General features: G+C 38.4%; 3 protein-coding genes across 4 annotated transcripts; all 3 read left to right on the forward strand.

The window, feature by feature from the left end:
• Positions 1-142: 142 nt before the first annotated feature.
• Positions 143-6515, forward strand: slx9 (SLX9 ribosome biogenesis factor). 2 transcript variants are annotated; one of them, XM_058653386.1, is made up of 7 exons: positions 143-417; positions 958-1087; positions 4408-4476; positions 5033-5210; positions 5567-5632; positions 5726-5873; positions 6279-6515. In XM_058653386.1, the coding sequence occupies exons 1-6, from the start codon at positions 265-267 to the stop codon at positions 5850-5852; spliced, it is 723 nt and encodes a 240-aa protein (XP_058509369.1). In that variant the 5' UTR covers positions 143-264; the 3' UTR covers positions 5853-5873; positions 6279-6515. The 2 variants fall into 2 exon arrangements, with proteins under 2 accessions (XP_058509369.1, XP_058509360.1); XM_058653377.1 differs by having other exon boundaries at positions 5726-6515.
• A 1842-nt stretch (positions 6516-8357) lies between these two features.
• LOC131475315 (double-stranded RNA-specific editase 1-like) lies at positions 8358-18188 on the forward strand. The gene is made up of 10 exons (XM_058653350.1): positions 8358-8492; positions 9329-9443; positions 12657-13543; positions 13717-13831; positions 13951-14119; positions 14205-14359; positions 14465-14633; positions 16101-16282; positions 16601-16779; positions 17534-18188. The coding sequence occupies exons 1-10, from the start codon at positions 8430-8432 to the stop codon at positions 17786-17788; spliced, it is 2289 nt and encodes a 762-aa protein (XP_058509333.1). The 5' UTR covers positions 8358-8429; the 3' UTR covers positions 17789-18188.
• Positions 18189-24924: 6736 nt separating this feature from the next.
• Positions 24925-27210, forward strand: cldn10d (claudin 10d). The gene is made up of 5 exons (XM_058653398.1): positions 24925-25156; positions 25885-26046; positions 26145-26226; positions 26302-26409; positions 26497-27210. Exons 1-5 carry the CDS (start codon positions 24925-24927, stop codon positions 26681-26683), a joined length of 771 nt encoding a protein of 256 aa, XP_058509381.1. The 3' UTR covers positions 26684-27210.
• Positions 27211-27601: the final 391 nt, after the last annotated feature.

Genomic DNA, 27601 nt, shown 5'->3' on the forward strand with positions numbered 1-27601 from the left:
TTTTTCCCCCACAAATGTATAGTACTAGAATGCATCTACTGGTCTATTTTTTACCACTGTGAAACAACCAAATCTGTATATAATTTCTCTCTTCAAATGAAGATCCACGAAAGACCTGTAGAGGGCAGCAACGTACCTTCGCCGCGTGTGGACTACCACAGAAGAAGAAAAGGCGGAAGCTCCGTTTACATTCGTGCACGTTGCTGGACGGTGAGAAAACAAACCACTCACTGTAAATTAGACAACATTTTGAAACAAACAGAGATGGTTGGGAAGATTAAACATGTCCGTCAGAAGCTTCACCAGGAGGCAGTGAAGCCTGACACTGCGCCTCTTTGCTTCGTGTATCCCCCGGTTTCCCTGAGCACTCACCGCGTTACTCCTCCACCTCCAGAAAACAACAAGGGAAGCAAACAGGTCTGTTTGGAAAAATCTTCACACACATAAGTAACTCTGATTAATCTCCGACAACATGGACACAACCTGACAACTTTTAGAAAAGCACGTGTGCATACTGTTTTCAGCACACGGTGAAACACTGCTGCTGTGAATTGTAGTTTTGGAACAAATAAACTCACGGTGATGCTGTTGTAACTACTGTCTTTCTCTATAAAAAAATAGTGATTAGGGCAACAGCAAATATATTCGATTAATCTGTCGATCATTTTCTCGATTAATCAATTAGTAATTTGGTCCATTAAATGTCGTATTTCTTTGTTATACTGAGCAAACCAGAATAAATTCTCATTTATTTATTGTGTTGCCACAAGCTAAAAATGCACATTTTTCTCTATGGACTTTAGTGTGAGAGGGTTTCCAGTTGGAAAGGGCAAAATGAGGTGGGGAAACATGGTCTTTATGATCTGCAAGAGTAGACTTATGTATGTATGTATATGTTTTTATTAAGTCATTCGTTTGATACTTGTACTCATCTACCTGCATTCTGGAACCTCACAGGCTTCAGCAGAGAGCTCCTTCCCTTCTGGAATCTTTGCTGGCACTAAAATCACTCCAGAGGCTCTGGTTCAAACCTTGAAGTTTGAGGAAACTAAAGATGCACCAGTTACACCTGTTATTGCCAAGAAAGGTAAGTGAAGTGTTGGTGAGTGTTCACCAGAGTAGCTCAAGTAGGTCTATCTAAGGTAGATTCCTACATTATTTTAATACATAGCACAATGAGTTAATTGTCCCTGGTAGGGTTTTGACACTAAATCTATTGCAGGTTATTACCTCAACTGCCAAACATGAACCCTCAATTCTAGTTATTAGGGACAGGTTACAGGTCAAACCAAGTATTGGATTGGTGTGCTCCATTTACTACTTGTTTGCTCATTATAATACATGTAAGTTTCATAGTTGTTGTAGTGATTATTGTTATTGTTCCAGTTTAGTGATTGATTTAGTAGGTAATTTTGTTTATTAGGAAAACAGTTTTTTCCCCGATGTCAGGACAAATCTACTTAAGTGTAGATACTCAAAAGTGTACGCAGTGAAGTGACAAATAATTAAAATCAAAATAGTATTTAGTCAAATACATAGATGCATAATACATATTGGAGCTTCATTTCTATCCTAAAAGTGCTGCTCTGAACAACATGAGAAATAAATCCTCTGATAACTGTATGAGAAAAAATATCCATACACTATTTATTTCCAGATTTGATGACGAAAGATTAACATTTCTGTCCAACGGTGATCACAAGTGAACTACGTTTTCTGCTTTGACCATATGAAGTTTGATGTTATCCAACTTTTGTTTTCAACACTCACTCATTCGCAGTTTTGTTCCCCGAACACTAGATGGTGTCAAAGACCATACTTAATCAGACCATAATCAGACTACAGTAGAAGTAAAAAAAGATTTTAAAGATGATCGATTAATAAGAGAAATATTAGAATAAGATATTAAGGCCATACACTCCACCTATACATACAGGATGATTAAGGAATGAATTATTAAAATACAACCAGATAAAGAAACACATGAACAGCGCTTTATATGTCATGTAAGTGTAGGTGTGTGTGTAGTTTGGTGCAAAGTTATGAATGAAAGCCACCTAGTAAACGTATCAACAAGTGTTCAGTTTGTGCAAAGTACTGAAGTGGCAGTGGTGCAAGGGGTTTGGATGTGACTTAGATCCGGGATTTAAATAATAGTTAGTGACACAACAGGTGGAGTCTGGTGTTTCCTCTGTCAGACAGAGCAGATGCCGCATCAGGCTGCTGCCTGGCATGGCGCCATCTTGATTAAGGCTGCAAAAACAGAGAGAACTGAGAGTAGAGACTGACAAAAAGTCACTAGACCATATTGTAGGAGCTTTCTGATTTGTTTATATCACCTCCGGTATTGGGCACGGTGAAGGGTTTTCATTGATAAATTCACCTGTTCACGGGCACGTGGAAGTTTAGACAAAGAGGATGAGTTTGGCCCTTAACTGCGACGCATGCGTAAAAACAAAAGTCATCATGAAGTCCATTTAAGTTAATGCAATTTACTGAAACAAACTGTAACTGATGAAAATGAATAACATGATACAAAAAACCAAAGATATATAACGTATATTAATAGTGTTAAGTGCCAGTGAACGGAAAATTACACATTACCACGTCCCTGTGCCCAACGCCGGAGGTGACATAAACAAAACAAATCGGAAATATAAACTATACTGAGGTTTTAGCTCCTACAGCGATTGTTAATTTGAAATGTCATTAACTGTTCTGGCTGGATGGACTTCAGTTCTTAGAGTTTTTGTAACCATGAGTGCCTAACTTAAAGGGATAATTCTGTATTTTTTTTACTCTGGTGCTCACACACTTCATTGGGCAACTGTGTTGTTAGGTGCACAGACACTTTGCAAACAATCAGTTACTGTATGTAAATCGAAAAAGGGAAATGAAAATCTAAAAAAGTGCAATTTTTCTTCTCATCAACCTCAGTCAAAGACGTTCTGCATTTCAAGTAAACCGACGATCAATAAGAAGATCAATAAATAGAAAAAAAAGGGAATGCGCAATATTATTGACACAGTATCTGCTGACATTGGCTTTAAAATGTATTATGGGATATAAACAGCTAAAATATGACAGAACAGTTTTCAGAATCAAGAAATTTAAATCCACGTCGGCTGTGACGTGATTTTACAAAATAACCTGATGTTAATTTAATCACAGAAGAGAATAAATGACATCTGCAGTTGAATCTAGGATTAAATCTGGTTCTAATTCATTTGAAATATAAATGTCAATAGATATAGATTCCACACACACGAATTTCAACATGGAGTCAGGTGAGGACTTAATTGAATAGAGCTGGGTTGGTGTGGGGGTGTTGGCCTTCAGTCAGCCATAATCACAGCTATCACTTTCACCTGAAAGTGGGAAGACGATGCTTCCAGTGGGAACGCACACACGCACACCCTCACCCCTCAGCCCTCGCGATAGATTAAATTTCTCCACCTCTGCCCACATCCATTATCAGCAGCAGATTCCTATCTCTGCTTGTTCTCCTGCTGCAAACAGCAGCATAAACACTTGTGTAATTTAGCGCTGCAGTGGCAGATAAAGGCCCGCTGGATTCTCTGGAGACGACAAGCCTGTCTGAACAGCTCCCACTGACAATCCAGACATATGGGAAATATGTACACAACTGGCGTGAGGAGAATTAGTTACTGCTTAAATGTTGGAAATTTCAAATTTGGAAACTGAAACATTCAGCAAACCACAGAAAATGGTGCTTAAACAGATGATATGGTATAGAGTGTAATAGGGAAAGTCAAATATCCCCAAGAAAGGCAGACAGATTTAAAAATGTCCAATAAAAATGCAAACAAGAGGTACTGAATTGGTAGCAGTTACTCACTGCCCAGTATTAAAGTATCATTAAGTATCTGCAGAAGCTTTCACTGATTATTTTAAGTGTGTTCTATCTTCTCTTAAGAAGTTTTAGGATGCGGTGAGCGCTGTCGTACTGTAGGGATGGTATGATGCCACTTTTGTGTGTTCACTGCGAGTATCTACCGATATTATTCCGATTCCGTCATATTAGACCATTTATGAACCATGAAGCTGTTAACAACACATTTGTGCCGAGTCATTTCTGATACATAATTCTCCAACTGTGTAACAAACATGATTTTTATTTACATTTTTACCGACTGTGCATATTGAAGCATACGATATATAGGATGTTTGGGTTGTGTCAGATTCCACATTTTGATCTGTCCGCTATCCAATCCAGTGATTTTGACCATACCGATTCCCATCTATAATACAGTGTGGGTGAAGTGCTCGCAAGGACACATATCCAGGACACACTTTAATGTCAGGTTCTTTTATGATCAGATTGTGTCATATGTGTTTCTGTCCTCTTACTGTGTATGTGTGTGTGTGTGTGTGTGTGTTTCACAGGCCCAGAAGAGAAGAAACTCAAGTCAAAGAAAGAGAAGATGAAGGAGAGAAGGGAGAAATGGTTGAACAGTGAGTTCATACTAACACTTTCTGACTGTACTAAAAGAACAGAACAGTTATCCCAATTATGGCCATGTGCTAAAATTCCATATCCACTCCACGACTTCCTCTAAAACCATCTCCGTCCAGATAAAGCTCCACCATCATTTCCCCCAGTTGGGTGTTGTAAGTGTAAGTGTATCCTTCTGCTGAGCTAATCAATTCCTCAGTAACACAACACATATCCTCCTCTTCAGACGTATAATTAGGTGCTAATGGCCGAGAGATTCATCTCTGCTGAAACCCAACACTGGCTCCAGTGCTGACAACTTTCAGGAATTAGAAGAAATATAAGCTTCATTCCGATCATGGACTCAGGGTTGGGACAGAAGACGTAGACCAGTGGGGATTCTTCAAGTTCCATCCCACTACCACTGCAACTCAGTTATTTTCCACCCATTGTAAAATGTGTTAAACAATCCTCATAATTTTTTATCTTCAAAATAAATCCTCATAGCTCACATGATCAGCGCTCCAGTGTTTGATCCCGTGATGTAACTCGCCGTCTCGCCACGTGTCTCCTCAGAGATCAGCTCCATCAAACTGGCCCAGGAGCAGCAGGCGGCCGAGGCTCGCAGGAAGGCGACGCCGGTGGTCGGAGACCTGAGGCCGCTGGCCGACGCTCTGCCGGAGCTCTGTCAGCTCATCGGCTCGCCCGCCGCCACAGTGACCTCTGCGCGCCGCAGGAGCAGGAAAAACAAAGAGTGAGTGTGTCAACGAGACAGCCGATGTGTGATAATAACATTTATCTTTCATTTATCAACATTCTTTGTTGTGATTCATTTCAGCTGAACAATCGAAACCCTGGAGTTTTCACACATCTGGAATCTTTTATTTATTGCTAGTTATTGGTCTATTTTGTGGGTTATTGCTGTTTACTGGTTTATTGTTGTGAATTGTCATACTTTTACTATGTTTCCCTTTTACACTTAACATTTTAATTGTCTGTGTAGTGTATGGGTGTGTGTGTATGGACTGGTGAGTAGATGTGTAACAGTCTTCTCTTTCTCGGTTTTCTGTCATCACTGTCTCATCTCTTTGCCCTTCATTCTCTCTTCAGGCCGGTGAAAAGGCCAGAGCCGACAGATTTCAGTCAGATGAAAACATCGCAGAAACGCAAACTCCTGTAAGCAGCTTTCTCCTCTCTCTCTCTATCTTTTGCTCCATGTTTCAGTCAATATTCTCGCTCAAATAAGCATTTATTTGCTGTTTTTTGCAGAGAAACCGAGTGCAGCCACTTCAGCACAATAGTCAAAACCTTCTCTGGCAAAACTAACCCTCTGGTTGACATCGGTGAGCAGCTGAAGAAGAGGATGAGGCAGGAGGAAGAGAACAATCCCAGTTAACAGCAGCAGCAGCTGAACAAAGTGAGTCTTAAGCGCTTTCACAGACTTAAAGATCTCGGAATTCCTAAGGGAAGGTGACTGTGTCAGAGAAACCCAACCCTGGTAAAAAAGGGAAGAACCTGATACCTGGTTCTCCCCGTCAGTCACGACTCAGCTGAAGAAAACATCCTGAAGGACAATGACAGCGTCCAGATAAAGATGTGCAACCGACTCTCACCAAATGTACCTTGAACAGCATTTTTTCTAGCCTGAGTTTGGTATTTATTGGTTGTAGATGTAGAAAAAAACAAAACAAATATAAGCTCATTAAATCTGTATTTTCCATAATGTTCTATGAGATGAAGATACGTTATTTTCAGCAGTGATCGTAGGAGTCAACTAATCCTTCAAGTTTCTATAACACAGTTTTCACACATCTATTTTCAGTGTCTCATTGTTCTTATCAGCTCCAGCACAAGTAACCCGCTGGCAATCATGACGGCAACTGTGCTAAACCGTGGACAAACAGTATCAGTGAGCACATCAACACAGTCTGCACTGAGATCAAGTTTTAAAAAAGCAAAGGATTTTTACCACAGCATCTTCACTGGTTTTCTTTTCATGTAATTAAATGTTTGTATGGAAATTTTCTGCTACATGAAAATAAAATCAACTGAACACACATTTTTCCTCTTTCTTGTTTCAGTGTATTTTTTGCCCTGCATCAGAGTGAAAATATTAGGGAATCAGAATTTAAAGTCCTCCTCTCTTTTGTCCCACAAACAATCTATGAATCTGTTTTAAATATAAATGTATGCTTAATTCAAACCATTGTTTCTCAGTGTATTGTTTTGTGTTTTTTGCCTGTGGCGTAATTTCAGACGATGCTGAAGAGCACACAGTGCCCGAAAACACCGAGATGTGCCCATGAAACGTTTCTGAAGCTGATTCTACAGCTCAAAATAAAGGAATTTGGCTTAACAACACTCCCATAAACAAGTGCCTGACGACAGGCCTCCATGTGCCAAACCTCCTAGGCTTCACACAGCAGCACAATGGCTGAAAACACCAAGAATCTCCCACAAAAGGTCAATCGATGAAAGTAATCCTAAGACTTCACAGTCATTTTTAAATCACATTTATATTCCTATGGTCGTCATCATCCAATGCTCACAATGCATGCTCTGCCAACAGCGCTCCCCTAAACAAGTGCCTGCATGTGCCACTCTGCCTGTGTCTGCACCTCCTGACTCAGAGTTTCCTGGATGCAGCCTGGACAAGTGACGCTTCCGTGAAAGTTAGTGAAACAAACAATTTTTTACTGAAATACTGAAGGAAAAAAACCCTCAGAAGACCACAGTGGGTGATGGAGGTTCCACAGTAGAGCTTCACTTTCTCTGTGTCTGTGCTAGGTTACTATGGTATGGTAGGTAACTATGAATTATTGCTGTGAAATGCTCATCTACATGTTAAGGTCTAAATGTGAGCGACGTGATCCTCACATCCTCGTTCTGTTCTATGATTAGACTGGAGGTAAGAAAAACATAATCAATAGACGGTTCAGAGAGACTGCAGCCCATTAGGACTCATTAATAATGGATACTGTGTAAAGAGCACAGTGTCAAATTAAAAGTAATCAGAGCTCATTCCAGTCCAGTATACAATGTATGAACCATGAGCTTCTTTCTTTAGACAATTCACCTGCACTGTTTTATTTCAGGTCTTTTATTTTTAAAAAGACTGCGCTGACAAATGGAATCTGTCAGCGTGGAGAGACGTCATTGACCTAATGTCCTTTAAAATCATTTAGTTTACAAAAAGCACTGTAACTTAACCTAAGTAGTGTATGTTTTCTGTTAACATGAAATGTTTGATTGATTAATTGATTGACCGACTGATTATTGATTAATTAATTATTACATAATTGTCAAACCTTACATGACATACAGTGGAAGAATGAAACCCATTCAGTTAAAACAGCTATTTAAATTTAAATATATTTCATTATTACTAATTGGTATTGGTTTTGGAATCAATTACATATCAATCATACAAATGTACAAACTACAGTAGACCAAAAAAGGCCCATGGCAACTATCCTGTGATTTGTTTGGAATTTGACTTTCCTCACATGGTTTTTGCATTCTTATGTTTGTATTCTAAAGTATTTATTTATTTATATGTATTCATATATTTTTAAGACTGGCTCTAGGGCCGTAACAAAACACAGGTAACGGCAGTGTGATGTGAAAATAAGCCGAATTTATTTACACAACATACAAAGTAAATGTACAATGAAGTGTGGAAGTGAGTGTCAGTGGTGTATGCGGGTGCTTGGGTGCGATGTCCAATATGTGGTGCATGTTGTCCAATGTAAAGCAAAACAAAATGAGGTGCGGCATATATACATATATATATACAAATATGTATTATTTTGTACTGGCGATTCTCACATGGTTTACTTCCTGTTTTATTTTGTAGCCACATGCTGTACTTCCCGTTTTGTTTGTATACACGCCGGTGCTTCCTGTTTTTGCTATTTTCGTCCAATCACCGTCACCTGTGTCTTAACCTCTGCGCCTTGAACATTTTATCACGATGTTTTCACCTTCTTTCAATTATTTCCCTCGAGTTTCTCCAGTTTTTTTTTTATCAACCTTTGTAAGTTTTGAAGTCTTTTGTGCTGTTTTTGGTTACTTGTGTTTTGTTGACTGCAAAAACTCTGCGTTAAATTGGTCGCATTTTGACAAAAACAAGCGCGGCTAATGTGGAAAAAATAAGTAAAACAGAAAAATTAAGTCTTGAAAGTCAAAGAAAAATATAGAGTAAAAGTAAAGTAAAACTCAATTCAATCGAAAAACACAATTGTTTTAGTCTATTTCATGTGATTTAGATATGGGTCATTTATAAATGGGTTGCAACTTGGAATGTTTATTTTTGTATAAAATCGACAAATAACGTGGGGCACTGTATTCTAAATGTACCCAAAATTCAAGCCCCTCACAGTAAAAGTACAGGTATATTACAGTGGTATAGTTGTAAAAACTAAAAATGAACTCACAGTTCAACGGATTTGAGAATGTGTTGAGAAATTTTAAGATGTGTACAAGATAAAGGTCAACAATGTCTAATTTGTAAGCTAAAGTAGGTCATGTATAACTGTATATTTAATGTGTTTATTGTTAAATTATTACACACAATGAATGTTTTTGACAAATTTAGTAAATATAATACATTTTTATATTTAAATATTGTACATACAGTTTTATAGAATGTCTGGAGTCTGTACATTAGGAGACTCCACCACAGTTGCAGAGATTTTGTCTCTGGGGTGACGGTGGTTTTGTGTGGTGGTGTTGGTGCGTAATGTGCTGCTGCTGCTGCTGCTGGTGGTGGTGGTGTCTCATTTTCTCCTCCTGTTCAACAGGAAGTGCAGCTTTAAGGGCAGAGAGGAAAATTAACAGACTGACGTGTTTGCTTCCTTTTTCACTCCTCAGAGGAACACGTCTTGGTCCTGGTTCTGGTCCTGGTTCTGCAGAGATTCCAGGCTCCAGAGTGCACCGTGCATTGGCTTCACCAGATATCCACAACATCTTTACACACACGCTCACAGTAAGTAGAACTTTTATCATTTCATATATTTGTGGAAAAGAGTCAAGAGGACAATCAGAGACAGAAGTGGAAATGATTGTTTTAGATGAGGACTGGACAGACGCATGTAAACAAATCTTTTAAACAACAACATCTAAACAATAAAGAGAGATTTCATGGGGAAAAAAAAATGAATGAGCCTCTCTAGAACTCCAAAAATCTAATTCAAATTCAATACTTTAGGTAATGCTAACAACAAGAGGCAAACCAAGTACATGTACATATTCTATTCTTACTTGAAGTTCGAAATCTTTAGGAGGAAAGCAGGAAAAGAGAAAAGAAATTGGAACCATTTTTCATTTAAATAATCACTACCAACATACAACATACTTTTAGGTATCAATAGAGAAGAAAACAAGTCAGTATCTTTATTTAATAATGTGTGTGTATACACCTGCATGCAAACAAATAAGAAAGAACGATTGGATGATAACCCAGCATCCAGTAAAGAAGAAATGGAAATAATTCCCTAAAACTGGAATAATAGATGTACATTTGCAATGTGAAAAGCTGCCATAAAGTAGTAAATAATGCAAATCATTTAGAGAAAGTCAGAGCTCACAGCTCATGAGACGCAGATTATCATTTATATTCTGTGTGCTTTCCTGAAAAAACTCTAAAATATTTAATACAAATATTTGAAAACAAACTTCAGAGCTTAGCAACAGTGGTGGAACATTTAAATGTTTTTGTTTTCTTAAAATAGTCATAAGGAGATTTTGCAAACAGTGTGCAACTCAGTGTTTAAACATGAATAGTGCACAGTACAATTTTAGTGGGAGAAGTTTTTACAGTGAGGGCAAATTTAAAATCCATTATAGAGGTGGCTCCAGTGAAGGGCAATAAAATGGCTGCAGGGCATTTGATAAACACAAGGGTGATCAACACAATGACAAACGTGAAATGTATCAAACCAGCATGTTTTGATGCTGTGTCTTTGTCAATTCTGTGAAAGAAAAAATACTAATTAATTTGAGCTATCACAGTGTGTAATGTAAACACAGAGAGAGGTCTGTTATTTTCTCCTCAATATTATTTGGAATTACAATAACATTTCAATTAATTTTCTCTTAAATGCGCAATCCAGACAGTTGTTTTCTCTACATAATAGTCATTTTAATTCAGTGCTTGATAAAATATCACATATCAGAGACAAGGTCATAGTTAATTGTCATTGTATATCTTTATTTATTTTTTTCCATTTATATGTACACAATATATTTGTACATAGATTAATAAGAACACAAATATGGATATATATAATCCTATTTGCACTTTAATTTAAAATATAAGTTTGGCCTGAACAACTTTCTCAAAGAAATACTCACTGTAATCTGTGTCCCACTGTGCAGTGGATTCTTTATTATTGTTAAAGAAACATACGACCACACATTTTTTAATTAGATATGTCTATGGTGTAATCATTACATAAAAATAGACATTTATTTAGCACATGGTTGACTTTTCTTGACCATATATTATTTTAATGAAGAGAACAGATACAGAGTGCGACAGACGGTTAAGACACAAAACAGAGGGAGCTACGATACTATAGGACAGACTTAATTGTCGCTTGAGGGTAAAGGATTAATAGAATGAGGAAGAGAGAGAATACGAAGTGAGCTTCACACAGAAATGGAGTTAACACAGTCTTCATTACACTTAATCTGTGTGTACGTTTGTTTGCACATGGGCTCACCAGTTTGTGTGTCTGTTGCGTCCATCAAGACAGACATTTTCCCCGAGTGTAAGAGACAGCCAATCGAACGACCTCTGCACTGGTGTAACTCTACAGCCCTCTGGGGTCTCGTTCGGTCGAGTGGCTGCTCAGATAAAATCTCCAAACACTAAGAAAAACACCGTAAAAAGAGTGTGGCACGCTTATTCTGAAGGATCATTACGACTAGAAAACTTTTTTTTGTTTGTTTTTGAAGTGTGGTTGCAGTGACACTTTGTCCTGAGCTTACTGTGCTGAAACAGACGGTGTCTAGAGTTAATGTTAAAAAAACAGCTTCTGTATGTAGTTGACATAACTTAAAGTCTCTATTTGATTGAAAAATGCAGACAGATTTGTCAGAGCTGACTTTGTCTTTCTGTGTTTACTGCATATCAATTAGAAATCCTATCGCCTCAAATTCAACAGCGGTGGGAGCAGAAAGCACGAGTGAGTCCTTTTTTTTATCTCAACCTTGAACAGTATAGTTATGGTCTGTGTGTTTGCTTCAAACACTGCAAACACTGCAGTCCTTTCATGCCTCTTGCTCAGGAAAAAACGTTTCTTTCTTTAGTTGTGCTAAATATGTGAACCAGGCAGCTATTTTAGTTCTCTTCACTTTGTCAGTGTTCAGTTAGGACATGAAGTGGGAGATTTTTACTCTGAAAACTTAGTATTTTTTACCCATTCTTGACATGTTGTACTGTAGCTGATTGTCTGAAGTGCTTTAATAAAAAAATAATATAATTTTCTGTTATTTTCAGAATCCTTTCATCAAAGGATTGCTGTCTTTCTAACTCTGACCACTGAAAAGAGGAACCTATTGAGCTTTTGCCGCATATATATGAGATAGATATGAGAGTATATACATTATAAAGGAGAGTTTGTTCTAATCCAAACAAAATTGCAGAAGGATTTGTACATTTATTTTTTAAAACTCATCTAATGATTTAACATTGTTGGATTAGTTGTGGTTGGGCATTCTTGTTTTGGCTTGTGCAGATTCATCCATGATAGCTGTATTCACTCAGAACTGGAAGCACGTTCTTCTGCTTATGAATAAAAATGTGTTGCTTTTATTTTTTTGCATTGGTTTTGTAAAAATGGCCCCAAAACAAAGCCAAGTTTTAAAATAATTAGTAAATGTAGTGTCTGTTTTGTTGTTAAAACCCATGAAATGCTCTTGTGAGGAACTACTGAATTAACACTGTTGGTTAATTGTGCTTGTTGTTACATATAGGTGATAGTTTTTTATTAAATTAAATGTTCTTATAATGCATTGTACAATTTCATCAACAATGGCCATATTCACCCAGAACTGGAAGTACATTCAAATGCAAAAATACTAATAGGAATGAATTAATAGCTATCCAGTCTGCTTAGGGGACAAAAGTCTCCAAATGTTCCATTTCACTGTAGGTTACCCTCTCCCTCTCATCCTCTCTTTCTGGACACTGCAGGTTCATGCAGCTCTGATGTTCAGGAAAACTGGAAAATGGACAATCTCTTCTCTACAGTTCCACACGCTGCTACTGCTCAACCCCTCAATGGGAGAACTGGGGCCGGGAGGAAACGTTCCTCAGTTGAGGGCAGTAACGGGCACACGTCCTGTTACAGGCCCAGGAAGCGTAAGCGGCCTGTTCCGCCTAAGAACGCCCTCGTGCAGCTGAATGAGATCAAACCAGGACTGCAGTACAAACTGCTCTCTCAAACCGGGCCGGTCCACACTCCTGTCTTTGTCATGACCGTGGAGGTCAACGGGAAACTGTTTGAAGGTTCGGGACCGACCAAAAAAAAGGCCAAGCTGAATGCAGCAGAGAAAGCCCTGCACTCATTAGCCCAGTTCTCTTCCGTATCTGAAGGCCCCAGGACCCTGAGCAGGACTCTATCTGTTCATACAGACTTCACCTTGGACCAGACTGACTTTCCAGACTTGTTCTTTAATGCTTTTGAGAAATATCCCCCTGTAAAAGACACCTTTTACCTCTCTACCAACAGTATCTGTACCTTCAGCTCAGTGGGATTTAAGTACTCCTCGTTTCATTCCCCTGTCCAAAAACATCCCTCCACCTCTACAAGTGGCAAGAACCCTGTGATGATCCTGAACGAGCTGCAGCCGGGTCTCAAGTATGACTTTGTGTCTGAGAGCGGGGAAAGTCACTCAAAGAACTTTGTGGTGTCAGTGACAGTGAACGCTCAGAGTTTCCAGGGTTCGGGGCGGAATAAGAGGCTGGCCAAGGCTCGGGCTGCCCAAGCTGCTCTGTCTGCTCTGTTCAACATGCAGCTGGATCAGGTTCCGTCACGGAGACCAGTAACGGGAGAGGGACTGCAGCTCCACTTGCCACAGGTAAGAGCTGAGGGTGCTTAAATGTAGGGTTGGAGATCCTGGAAAAACAGTTAGAGAATGCTACATTTTGACAACGTCAATAAATGTCGTAAATCGAGTAAGAAGTAGAAATTCCCTTTATCACGTCATTCTACTTTTGGTCACACATTCATTTTAAAGTCTCTCCCCCACAGGTCCTGGCAGACACCGTCTCTCGTCTGATCACTGACGAGTTCAGCAAACTGACGGATCATTTCACATCTCCACACGCTCGGCGGAAAGTCTTGGCAGGTGTCGTAATGACAGCAGGTATTATTTTGTTGCCACTCGAGAGTTGAGCTTTTTTTTTAATCAGTGTTGCAAACTAAAATAAATAAATCTAGTACTCAGGCAGGTGTAACTTTAGATCTTCATATTTTGTCATCCAGGCACAGATTTAAAGAAGGCTCAGGTCATATGTGTGTCCACGGGAACTAAGTGTATTAACGGTGAATACATGAGTGACAGAGGTTTGGCCCTGAATGACTGCCATGCTGAGATTGTTGCACGAAGGTCCCTCATCAGATTCCTGTACTCGCAGCTGGAGCTCTTCCTCAAGTGAGTCACCGTGCAAAGACACACACTTTCAGGGCTGTGTTTAAAATGTTTTTCAGTTTTTTTACCCCACAATTTGTGTTTCCAGTAACAACAAAGAGGAGCACCAGAAATCCATCTTCATCAAATGTGACAACGACCGTGGTTTCAGACTGAAGGAGAACATCCAGTTCCACCTGTACATCAGCACGTCGCCCTGTGGAGACGCCCGCATCTTCTCTCCTCACGACGCCGCCGTGGACGGTGAGTTCCCGAAGAGAAGTCGTTATCAACGCACACAATCAAAAACATCATAGTCTGTGCTGCTCCTAAACCAAACAAGGTCCACTCTTCTTTTTACTGCATCAGATAAAGGAGAGCAACAGCCAGGCAGAAAGACTCGTGGGCAGCTCCGGACTAAAATCCAGTCCGGTGAAGGAACCGTCCCGGTTCGCTCCAGTGACATCAGTCAAACGTGGGACGGAGTTCATCAGGGCGAGAGGCTGCTCACCATGTCCTGCAGTGACAAGATCACCAGGTGTGTGTTTGATTCACATCATCATATTGAGTCCAAGGTTATTATAGTTAACAAAACCTCATGAAAAACCTCAAAAACTAAAATAAAAAACAAACACTATGTGTTTGGTTCATCTCAGTGAATCAAACCTCTAGTCTTTTGTCCGTTGGCTATTTGATTTTTACCTTGCACACTAACTGCATTCAGCAGTATTATGCACATTTTGCACTTCAGGCCAATTGATTCAGAGATGGTTGTTCATCTGTTCTAATATATTTTTAAGATTGCATCTTTTGTTCACACAATACTTATTATGACCTTTTTGCATCTTGCATACCCCATATTTTAAAAACTAAAACTAATGAAAAATCCCAAACTAGTATAACCTTGATTGAGGTATAAACTGCAGTTCCAGATAAGGTTGTCATACATTTACAATTATATGAACTCATTATGAGTCAAGTGCAAGTATTAAGCTAACAAGATGGGGTCGATTTTTTTGCTCCAAATGCCTGAGGTTTAGTGTAGATAATGACGTTTTTATTGTTTGTTCTTATTTAGAAGATTAAGATTTGAGATCATTATATAATTATTTTTATAAAGTATGTGCAGTATAGTTATATTAATGACAATTACTGATGAAGAATGACTGAATAAGTAGCTCATTTCCAGGGAGAGTTACTGCAGTGGTTAGGGTGGTATCTGTGGCTCTGGTGTTGTTGGATAGTGGTTTTAAATCAGATAACAGGGAAAGGGATAATGGACTGCTGCAATCCCAATAGATCAGATATTTTGTTGTCTTCCCAGAAGCGATGAATTAGAGGGCGGAGCCACTTGGCACGATAATAATTGCCTGGTAACTCCCGTTTTGTTTATCTTGTGTTGGGTGAGATTACATCTATGGATTACCTTGTTACCTGTAAATTTGGTTTGTTTGTCACGGTGAAAGTCTTTTTTTTTGACAAATTTGTGTCAGAATTTTGGAGTATAATTAATCTTCTGTTAAATATGGGTGGGTACAGATTGTCATTTGTGATTGAGATTTTCAAATGCTATGGCAACAAAGTTAAGAGGTGTGTTGTTAAGGGTAAAATTCAGGTGATGCTTGATGGGAGCATGTCTTGTGGGGTTTAATGTGGATTTGGTGATTCTCACTATGTTGTTAGAGCCGTTGACAGGATGGGATTTTGAACTAATTAACTATAAAGGAGAGAGTATAGTATTTGTTGATTATTATTCCACTAAAGTCTTTTGTTATGGAGTCCAGTGATTGAACCTATTTGGGTGTAGCTTCAGATCATATGGACTGATGTTATTCTGTCTATAATGGAAAGTGGGAGATTCATCCAGCCGTTTAGGTTGTCCTCTATGGTTTCAGATGTTTTGTGTAGTTTAATACTCTGACACCATGGCAGCATAATCAATCATCTGTCCTTGTCTCTTTCCTTCTAGAATGTATGTATGTAATAAAGTCTGTTCCCTTTTCAGGTGGAACGTGCTCGGTCTCCAAGGTTCTCTGCTGAATTACTTTGTTGAGCCCATTTACTTCTCCAGCATCATCCTTGGCAGCCTGTACCACGCTGACCACCTCTGCAGAGCTGTGTACCAGAGGATCTGTCCAATCCAGGACCTGCCACAGACCTTCAGCTTAAACAGACCTCTGCTCAGTGGTGAGAGGAAACACACTTGTCTTTATAGGAATATTATCACACTCATTACAATGGCATGAACATCTCCAATTCAGTGACTGCCCTCTGGTGGGTTGTGAAGGTATTAACGTCAGTAGAAGTATTCAGTGTTCTGATAATCATTTGATACATATATCAGAATAAGTAGTTTATCCCTTGTGTTCTGCGGGTGGGCTTAGGAACATGTGTTTTATTGTCTTTGTGGTGTCCACATTATAAATATTGCTGAAGGGACAGCTTATTTGGCATTCTCAAAAAATGAAGGTAGAAACTAGTGAAACATCAGTCTGTTCTCCTCAGGAATCAGTAACGTCGAGGCTCGTCAGCCAGGAAAAGCACCACATTTCAGTGTGAACTGGACGGTCGGGGATCAAGGGCTGGAGGTGATCAACGCTACCACAGGAAGAGACGATCTGGGTCGACCCTCTAGACTCTGTAAACACGCCCTCTACAGGCGCTGGATGAACCTGCACTGCAAGGTAGGACTGCAATGCTGTTCAAATTTGGAGAGGGAAAGAATGAAGGCACATGATGTTCACAGAGCTGAGTTGTTGCTCATCCACTGTTAAAATTTAAAGTCAAATTTAAGTTAAAGTCAATGTAATTAAAACACCACTGGTGTACAATTCAGGTGATCTAAAAATAATGTCCAGACCAGGATATTGCTGTTTGTGTAGTTATATTCTCCAACATTATAAACTTTCTTTACCAGTTATTCTACATATATCACTTCTGTGATGCCTGCATTATGCCCAAACAAAAGTGATATTAAAAGTATCTCCTTTAGTGAGCATTTCTTCTGTGACTAGCCACCGACGGGATTTGGCATGCGTACCTCTCATGACTAACTCCTAGACCGTTCGTTATTATCTAGGCAATCTGTCCAGGGTGTGACCCTGCTTATCACAAACCGGTTGGATGGATAGCAGAAAGCAGAGCTTTGTGCCCATATACTTGCCTTCAGGACTTCTGCAGAACAACCATCCAATCACAGACAAGATTCTCAAGCGCGTCACACGTTTGTGACGTCAGTTTCTCCGTTGAATAACTGCCAGATATTGAAAGTGAGAGTTATCTTGGAAAAAGGGGCAGAACTCGTTGAACATTTTTTAACAATTCTACAGACTTAAAATAAATCCAGGTGGGCGGCCTAAATATCCTGATGGTCATTGGACGTTTAATATGTTAATTTTTAATACAAACACACTGTAAAATTTCTCCCTTCTGCTTCAGCTGTCCTCCACTCTACGGATCCGAATATCGACGTCCAGCAGCTACTATGAGGCCAAGAAGGCAGTGCTGGATTATCACCTCGCTAAAGAGACTCTCTTCAGAACCTTCCAGAAAGTTGGACTGGGTGTGTGGATAAAGAAACCAGTAGAGCAGGATCAGTTTTCATTGTCCACTTCATCTGCTGAACTTGTTTCTGTACATGTGACACCAACTGCATGTCTGACAGAGGGATCCCTCCTCTGTGGCTCTTCCTGAGGTTTCTCCCCACACAATGTCAGACCCTCACATAAGGACAGAGGGTGTCACTTTCTGTATAGACTGTAAAGCCCTTCGAGGAAAATACAATACAATTGTATTTGCGATGTTGGACTGTGTGAATAAAATTGACTTGACTTAAGTCAAGTTGGATGTAGTTGTATTTAAAGTAGGGCTGCAGGTAATGATAATTTTCACATTTGATACATTTCTCACTTAAGCGATTTCTCCTCTGATCTATACAATTAAGAAAAACTTGCAAATGCTTTAAACAAAAATTTAAATTGGTCAGTTGTAATGACTGTTGTCCATTTGTCCCATACATCCACACACATAACCTACACACACTTATTAGTGACACCTATTTTTCCTAATTTTTGTGAATAAATAATTGTTTGTCTCCTCTCCCTATTTTTGTTGCAGACTAATAGTTGGGCTGTAACAATGACAGTATACAGTATGTCCTACCTTGTTTATTATGTCGTCCAAAATCAGTCAAAAAGGTTATAGTATGGCGTCCAAAATCACTCAAAAACGTCATAGTATAGTATGTCGTCAAAACGGTCATAGGTTAGTATGTCGTCCCAAAATGAGTCAAAAAAGTCATAGGTTAGTATGGCGTCCAAAATGAGTCCAAAAGGTCATAGTATAGTATGTCTTCCAAAATGTCATAGTATAGTATGTCGTCCAAAAATGGTTAAAAAAGTCATAGTATAGTATGTCTTCCAAAATGAGTCCAAAAGGTCGTCCAAAATCAGTCAAAAAGGTCTTAAGTTAGTATGTCTTCCAAAAATGGTTAAAAAAGTCATAGTATAGTATGTCTTCCAAAATGAGTCCAAAAGGTCATAGGTTAGTATGTCGTCCAAAATCAGTCAAAAAGTCATAGGTTAGTATGTCGTCCAAAATCACTCAAAAACGTCATAGTATAGTATGTCTTCCAAAATGAGTCCAAAAGGTCATAGTATAGTATGTCGTCCAAAAATGGTTAAAAAAGTCATAGGTTAGTATGGCATCCAAAATGAGTCAAAAAAGTCATAGGTTAGTATGGCGTCCAAAATGAGTCAAAAAAGTCATAGTATAGTATGTCGTCAAAACGGTCATAGGTTAGTATGTCGTCCCAAAATGAGTCAAAAAAGTCATAGGTTAGTATGTCGTCCAAAATCAGTCAAAAAGGTCATAAGTTAGTATGTCTTCCAAAAATGGTTAAAAAAGTCATAGGTTAGTATGTCGTCCCAAAATGGTCAAAAAAGTCATAGGTTAGTATGGCGTCCAAAATCACTCAAAAACGTCATAGTATAGTATGGCGTCCAAAATGAGTCCAAAAGGTCATAGTATAGTATGTCGTCCAAAAATGGTTAAAAAAGTCATAGGTTAGTATGGCGTCCAAAATCACTCAAAAACGTCATAGTATAGTATGTCTTCCAAAATGAGTCCAAAAGGTCATAGTATAGTATGTCGTCCAAAATCAGTCAAAAAAGTCATAGGTTAGTATGTCGTCCAAAATGACTCAAAAACGTCATAGTATAGTATGTCTTCCAAAATGAGTCCAAAAGGTCATAGTATAGTATGGCGTCCAAAATGAGTCAAAAAAGTCATAGGTTAGTATGGCGTCCAAAATAAGCCAAAAAGGTCATAGTATAGTATGTTGTCCAAAATCAGTCAAAAAAGTCATAGTATAGTATGGCGTCCAAAATGAGTCAAAAAAGTCATAGGTTAGTATGTCGTCCAAAATAAGCCAAAAAGGTCATAGTATAGTATGTCGTCCAAAATCAGTCAAAAAGGTCATAGTATAGTATGTCTTCCAAAATGAGTCCAAAAGGTATGTCGTCCAAAATGAGTCAAAACGGTCATAGGTTAGTATGGCGTCCAAAATCACTCAAAAAAGTCATAGTATAGTATGTCTTCCAAAATGAGTCCAAAAGGTCATAGTATAGTATGTCGTCCAAAATCAGTCAAAAAAGTCATAGGTTAGTATGTCGTCCAAAAATGGTTAAAAAAGTCATAGGTTAGTATGTCGTCCCAAAATGACTCAAAAACGTCATAGTATAGTATGTCTTCCAAAATTAGTCCAAAAGGTCATAGTATAGTATGTCGTCCAAAATCAGTCAAAAAAGTCATAGGTTAGTATGTCGTCCAAAATGGTCAAAAAAGTCATAGGTTAGTTTGGCGTCCAAAATCACTGAAAAACGTCATAGTATAGTATGTCTTCCAAAATGAGTCCAAAAGGTCATAGTATAGTATGTCGTGCAAAATCAGTCAAAAAAGTCATAGGTTAGTATGTCGTCCAAAATTACTCAAAAACGTCATAGTATAGTATGTCTTCCAAAATGAGTCAAAAAGGTCATAGTATAGTATGTCGTCCAAAAATGGTTAAAAAAGTCATAGGTTAGTATGTCGTCCCAAAATGGTCAAAAAAGTCATAGTATAGTATGTCTTCCAAAATGAGTCCAAAAGGTCATAGTATAGTATGGCGTCCAAAATGAGTCAAAAAAGTCATAGGTTAGTATGTCGTCCAAAATAAGCCAAAAAGGTCATAGTATAGTATGTTGTCCAAAATCAGTCAAAAAAGTCATAGTATAGTATGTCGTCCAAAAATGGTTAAAAAAGTCATAGGTTAGTATGGCGTCCAAAATGAGTCAAAAAAGTCATAGGTTAGTATGGCGTCCAAAATGAGTCAAAAAAGTCATAGGTTAGTATGTCGTCCAAAATGAGCCAAAAAGGTCATAGTATAGTATGTTGTCCAAAATCAGTCAAAAAAGTCATAGTATAGTATGTCGTCCAAAATCAGTCAAAAAGGTCATAGTATAGTATGTCTTCCAAAATGAGTCCAAAAGGTATGTCGTCCAAAATGAGTCAAAACGGTCATAGGTTAGTATGGAGTCCAAAATCACTCAAAAAAGTCATAGTATAGTATGTCTTCCAAAATGAGTCCAAAAGGTCATAGTATAGTATGTCGTCCAAAATCAGTCAAAAAAGTCATAGGTTAGTATGTCGTCCAAAAATGGTTAAAAAAGTCATAGGTTAGTATGTCGTCCCAAAATGACTCAAAAATGTCATAGTATAGTATGTCTTCCAAAATGAGTCCAAAAGGTCATAGGTTAGTATGGCGTCCCAAAATGAGTCAAAAAAGTCATAGTATAGTATGTCGTCCCAAAATGGTCAAAAAAGTCATAGGTTAGTATGTCGTCCAAAATCACTCAAAAACGTCATAGTATAGTATGTCTTCCAAAATTAGTCCAAAAGGTCATAGTATAGTATGTCGTCCAAAAATGGTTAAAAAAGTCATAGGTTAGTATGGCGTCCAAAATCACTCAAAAACGTCATAGTATAGTATGTCTTCCAAAATGAGTCCAAAAGGTCATAGTATAGTATGTCGTCCAAAATCAGTCAAAAAAGTCATAGGTTAGTATGTCGTCCAAAATGGTCAAAAAAGTCATAGGTTAGTTTGGCGTCCAAAATCACTGAAAAACGTCATAGTATAGTATGTCTTCCAAAATGAGTCCAAAAGGTCATAGTATAGTATGTCGTGCAAAATCAGTCAAAAAAGTCATAGTTTAGTATGTCGTCCAAAATCACTCAAAAACGTCATAGTATAGTATGTCGTCCAAAATCACTCAAAAACGTCATAGTATAGTATGTCTTCCAAAATGAGTCAAAAAGGTCATAGTATAGTATGTCGTCCAAAAATGGTTAAAAAAGTCATAGGTTAGTATGTCGTCCCAAAATGGTCAAAAAAGTCATAGGTTAGTATGTCGTCCAAAATCACTCAAAAACGTCATAGTATAGTATGTCTTCCAAAATGAGTCCAAAAGGTCATAGTATAGTATGTCGTCCAAAAATGGTTAAAAAAGTCATAGGTTAGTATGGCGTCCAAAATGAGTCAAAAAAGTCATAGGTTAGTATGTCGTCCAAAATTAGCCAAAAAGGTCATAGTATAGTATGTCGTCCAAAATCAGTCAAAAAAGTCATAGGTTAGTATGTCTTCCAAAATCACTCAAAAACGTCATAGTATAGTATGTCTTCCAAAATGAGTCCAAAAGGTCATAGTATAGTATGTCGTCCAAAAATGGTTAAAAAAGTCATAGGTTAGTATGGCGTCCAAAAATGGTTAAAAAAGTCATAGGTTAGTATGTCGTCCAAAATCAGTCAAAAAAGTCATAGGTTAGTATGTCTTCCAAAAATGGTCAAAAAAGTCATAGGTTAGTATGTCGTCCAAAATCACTCAAAAACGTCATAGTATAGTATGTCTTCCAAAATGAGTCCAAAAGGTCATAGTATAGTATGTCGTCCAAAATGAGTCCAAAAGGTCATAGTATAGTATGTCGTCCAAAATCAGTCAAAAAGGTCATAGGTTAGTATGTCTTCCAAAAATGGTTAAAAAAGTCATAGGTTAGTATGTCGTCCCAAAATGGTCAAAAAAGTCATCGGTTAGTATGTCGTCCAAAATGACTCAAAAACGTCATAGTATAGTATGTCTTCCAAAATCACTCAAAAACGTCATAGTAAAGTATGTCTTCCAAAATGAGTCCAAAAGGTCATAGTATAGTATGTCGTCCAAAATCAGTCAAAAAAGTCATAGGTTAGTATGTCGTCCAAAATGGTCAAAAAAGTCATAGGTTAGTATGTCGTCCAAAATCACTCAAAAACGTCATAGTATAGTATGTCGTCCAAAAATGGTTAAAAAAGTCGTAGGTTAGTATGTCGTCCCAAAATGGTCAAAAAAGTCATAGGTTAGTATGTCGTCCAAAATGACTCAAAAACGTCATGGTATAGTATGTCTTCCAAAATGAGTCCAAAAGGTCATAGTATAGTATGTCATCCAAAAATGGTTAAAAAAGTCATAGGTTAGTATGGCGTCCAAAATGAGTCAAAAAAGTCATAGGTTAGTATGTCGTCCAAAATAAGCCAAAAAGGTCATAGTATAGTATGTTGTCCAAAATCAGTCAAAAAAGTCATAGTATAGTATGTCGTCCAAAATCAGTCAAAAAGGTCATAGTATAGTATGTCGTCCAAAAATGGTTAAAAAGGTCATAGGTTAGTATGGCGTCCAAAATGAGTCAAAAAAGTCATAGGTTAGTGTGGCGTCCAAAATGAGTCAAAAAAGTCATAGGTTAGTATGGCGTCCAAAATGAGTCAAAAAAGTCATAGGTTAGTATGTCGTCCAAAATGAGCCAAAAAGGTCATAGTATAGTATGTTGTCCAAAATCAGTCAAAAAAGTCATAGTATAGTATGTCGTCCAAAATCAGTCAAAAAGGTCATAGTATAGTATATCTTCCAAAATGAGTCCAAAAGGTATGTCGTCCAAATTCACTCAAAAAAGTCATAGGTTAGTATGTCGTCCAAAATCAGTCAAAAAGGTCATAGGTTAGTATGTCGTCCCAAAATGGTCAAAAAGTCATAGGTTAGTATGGCGTCCAAAATCACTCAAAAACGTCATAGTATAGTTTGTTGTCCAAAATCAGTCAAAATGTCGTAGTATATAGTATGTCGTCCAAAATCAGTCAAAAAAGTCATAGGTTAGTATGTTGTCCAAAATGAGTCAAAAAGGTCATAGGTTAGTATGTCGTCCAAAATCAGTCAAAAAAGTCATAGGTTAGTATGTCGTCCAAAAATGGTCAAAAAAGACATAGTATAGTTTGTCGTCCAAAATCACTCAAAAACGTCATAGTATAGTATGTCTTCCAAAATGAGTCCAAAAGGTCATAGGTTAGTATGTCGTCCAAAATCAGTCAAAAAAGTCATAGGTTAGTATGTCGTCCAAAAATGGTCAAAAAAGTCATAGTATAGTTTGTCGTCCAAAATCACTCAAAAACGTCATAGTATAGTATGTCTTCCAAAATGAGTCCAAAAGGTCATAGGTTAGTATGTTGTCCAAAATGAGTCAAAAAGGTCGTAGGTTAGTCTGTCGTCCAAAATCAGTCAAAAAGGTCATAGGTTAGTATGTCGTCAAAAATCACTCAAAAAGGTCACAGTATACTATTGGCATTAAGTTGATCTTTAAATATTACATATACATATATTAGCAATAATTTGATCCTCAAAATGTCAATGTAAGACAGTTGGAGAATCATGCATACAGTATATATATTTTTCTAAGCATCATGTTAACAAATTATGTTCTTTGACATGGAACAAAAAACACATTTTCCATAAGTTCCGGACCAGACAGGCAAAGTTGTGTTCAGGACATCCATGTCTTCTAACATACTGGAAATCAGACATTTTTACTGTACAGTTTTAGAAACATTTTGAATTAAACATCCCACATTAGCATTAAAAAATAAGAATTCATTTAATGGACGGTGACATTTTTCGCCTGTATATATAAATACCTGTAAATTCATAAAACGGGCTGTGCGCGCAAACCTGCAAACTAAATCAGTTTCTGTTTACCCTAATGTGTCATGTAGGTGTGTTATTGTTTATATATAAACAGAGCAGCTGCAGCTTTTTCTTTTCTTTTAGTTTTTTTACACAGCACAGCTGACTCAGCAACACTGGGATGATCCACTGATCAGCCATAAGCTTAAATGAGTTCTGTCTTCATGTTATGATCAGCTCTTGCTGGTCATTCTCTCCTCTTCCTTTCTCTTCCTTTTTTACCCAACTCTCCTCTCCACCCTATTTTTTCCCTCTCACTCTCCAAAGGTTCTCTCTATCCAGAAGTTAAGAAGAAAATGTTGTAATTTTACAACACAACACAAGAGTTGTTGATCCACTGCTGCCTCAATCAGTTTGTGTTACTTTGTGACTTCAGTGTTTAACCCAAGTGACACAAACCTGATCCATCCCTTTAACTTGTTTAAATGTGTCATTTCACTATATTTTTTAAACCCAATTATATAAAGAAACAAAATCTATTGTTATTATTGCCTTTGTTGTGACTCACGACTTAGAAAGACGTAATCCCTCCTGTTTTTGTCTGAGTGCTGGGAACATGATGGATGCTGACTGGGCAAAACCATCATGAAGATAAGACGTGCAAACATCCACACTGCTGGTGTGACGCCTCAGAGACAGCCATCAGTCCACTTTCCCACACTCACATCTCGTTGATGCTTGGACCTTTATCCCCCACTACTTTTAAGTGATTTTGTAATTTTTGTAAGACTGTGGTCGACGAGCAACACTCACCATGGAGTACAGGACAGTGGTGATGTACGTGGAGATCGGCTGCTTTGTGTCCTGTCTGTGTGGCTGGATCCTGGTGTGTTCAACACTTCCGACAGAGTACTGGACTTTCTCTGAGGTGGGCAGCATCGTGCTGACCACTTCCAACTACTACTCCAACCTGTGGATGGACTGCATCTCTGACACCACGGGAGTATCCGACTGCAAGTACTACCCCTCCATGCTGGCCCTGCCAGGTAGGATCTTCTGAGAACTGTGTCAAAATGAAAATTGTGTGAGTTACATTCATACATCAGAGAACCAGTATGAGACAGGCACGCTTGCTGTCAGTGAAAGACGGGACAGAAAACTAAAGGCTTTATCGTGTTTTCTGCCTGGAAACTCAAGTTTGTAAACTACTCCCTCTTCCACACCAAAGTCCATAGAAGAAATCAGTGTTTTTATCTTGTGGGAACACAGAAGCCGCTGGTGTATTTCCACCTCATTTGATGAAGTTTGTGTCACCGAGGTAAATCTTGAAGAAGGATTTAAAACACCAAAGTCACAGAATTACACATTTTAACTCACTGAAGGAGGCAGCAGTGATCTTCTGTTTGCAGTTATTTAAAATCAGTGATTTTCTCTATGGAGCCTGATGTGACACAAACACTAGTTTCTAGTCAGAAAAGAAAGGTAAGGCAAAGCAAGTTTTATTAACAGAGCACTTTTCATACACAATGGCAGATTCAAGGTGCTGTACAGATTTAATAGACAACACTTTTTAAACCAACCCAGGGATGTAATTGTAAAAGAATACAAAGTTGAAAATGTGATTAAAATTGAAATGACTGTTTCTCAGATGAGGGGTCACACACAGCGCAGCACTAACTACCTACCATGTAAAACCATATAAGGAAAAAACAAAAAAACTGAATTATCCCCTTATACAAAAGTAATTCAAAGTTTTTCACCTGTTGTCCTTCAGTGTTCCTCCACGCCTGCAGGGCATTGGCGGTCTCCTCCGTTGCAACTGGCTTTTTCGGAGGCGTCCTCACACTCATCGGGATGAAATGCACTAAAATAGGCGGGTCAGAGCTCGCCAACTCCAGGGTGACCTTTGCGGGGGCTTTAACCTTCCTGGTTTCAGGTAAGACAAAATAAAATAAAATAAAATAAAAACAGGAATATAAGCTTTGTGTGAAATGTGTGCAGACAATGTTGAAAAGGCAGCATGTGCTCTGTCAGGAACCTGTGGAATGATCACCTACTCGTGGTGGGCCAACAAAGTTGTAAGGGAATTCCTGGATCCACACTTCAGGGCACAGAAGTGAGTATTCTGTGAAGCACAATGAAGATTAAGTCAAAAACAAAAGGGAAATCTTAAACAGTATTTGCTGATCAGGTTTGAAATTGGAGCGGCGGTCTTCGTTGGCTGGGGAGGCTCCGTCCTTCTCGTCTCTGGAAGCTCAGTGCTGACTTACTTCTCGGGAAAAGAAGGTTTGCCATCGAGGTAAATATAAAACCTCCAAAACATTGCATTTAAAAGGTATCTGTATAAGAAATGAAACTGATTCCACTCCTGTTTTTTTTTTTTTAGTTCCTCAAGGAGGCCTCGGAGACCAGCCACGTACGCTACGGCGAGGACCAGACGTACCTACATGCTGCCGGCCACGTCTTCCAGAGTGACTCTGGGGCCGCCGCTGTTTTACGAGGGCAGGAGGAGCCGAGCGACCAGAGCCACGCCAAAGAGCGGGCTGACCTTCAACAGGGACAGTTTTGTCTAAGACCCAACTACGAGCTTTAGGAAGTGACTCAAAAGACTTAAAAGAATAATTTGTTGAGGTACTGAAACACAGTCGGCACTGTGTGTCCCCTGCACCGAAAAAACAACACACATGATGTAATATTTGATAATGGATGACAAAAAAACCCACATTTTGTATTGTATTCTGTTTTTCTGTTGATATTTATTTACTTTTACACTATAGCTGAATTACTAGTATCTCAATCATGTCAAATTGACATGTCAAGTTTGTGATTGCTGTGTAAACCACCTCACTCAAAAATCTTTAATTGGCTTAATTGACTTAATTGGCAAGTTTTCAGAAATCCAGAGAGCAAAGAGCGGCTTCTCTAAACATATCAGTTCTTAATGTTTACATATTTCAAATTAGAACTCTTCAATAGTCAACTGTCCTGTTACACAATTTGATTTAATCATGTTATTTCTCTGATGTAAATCACTTGCATGTTGGCTGAGGGCTGAACCAGACTTTTGAAACTGTGTTGTTACATGAAGCCTTGCATTTTTTTTTTTAGCTTCCTTGGTTGAATTTTGGTGCACTCATCTTTTCTTTTCATAATATTTAAAGCTTATGTAAGAATAAACATTGTTTCCTTTCAAACAGTTCTCCCATCTGTGATTTCATGTGAGCGCCTACTGGCTCCAATGTCACTTGAAACCTGAATGACTCATACTCTTAGGCCCCGTCCACACAGAAAAGGGTTTAGCTGAATATGCATGGAGATGGCGTTTTAGGGGACCTGAAATTATATTTTTTGAAAACGCCTACAAGAGTGGGAAAATCTCAAAACCCCAACCTTGCGTTTCCGTGTAGACAGAGAATAGGCTACTTACAATCAATGACATCATATTCCCAGCTCTCTCTTGCGCTGTCATTCATTATCTTGTGTTTGGAGAC

The sequence above is a fragment of the Solea solea genome, chromosome 2 (genome assembly GCF_958295425.1).
Source record: "Solea solea chromosome 2, fSolSol10.1, whole genome shotgun sequence".
NCBI lineage: Eukaryota > Metazoa > Chordata > Actinopteri > Pleuronectiformes > Soleidae > Solea > Solea solea.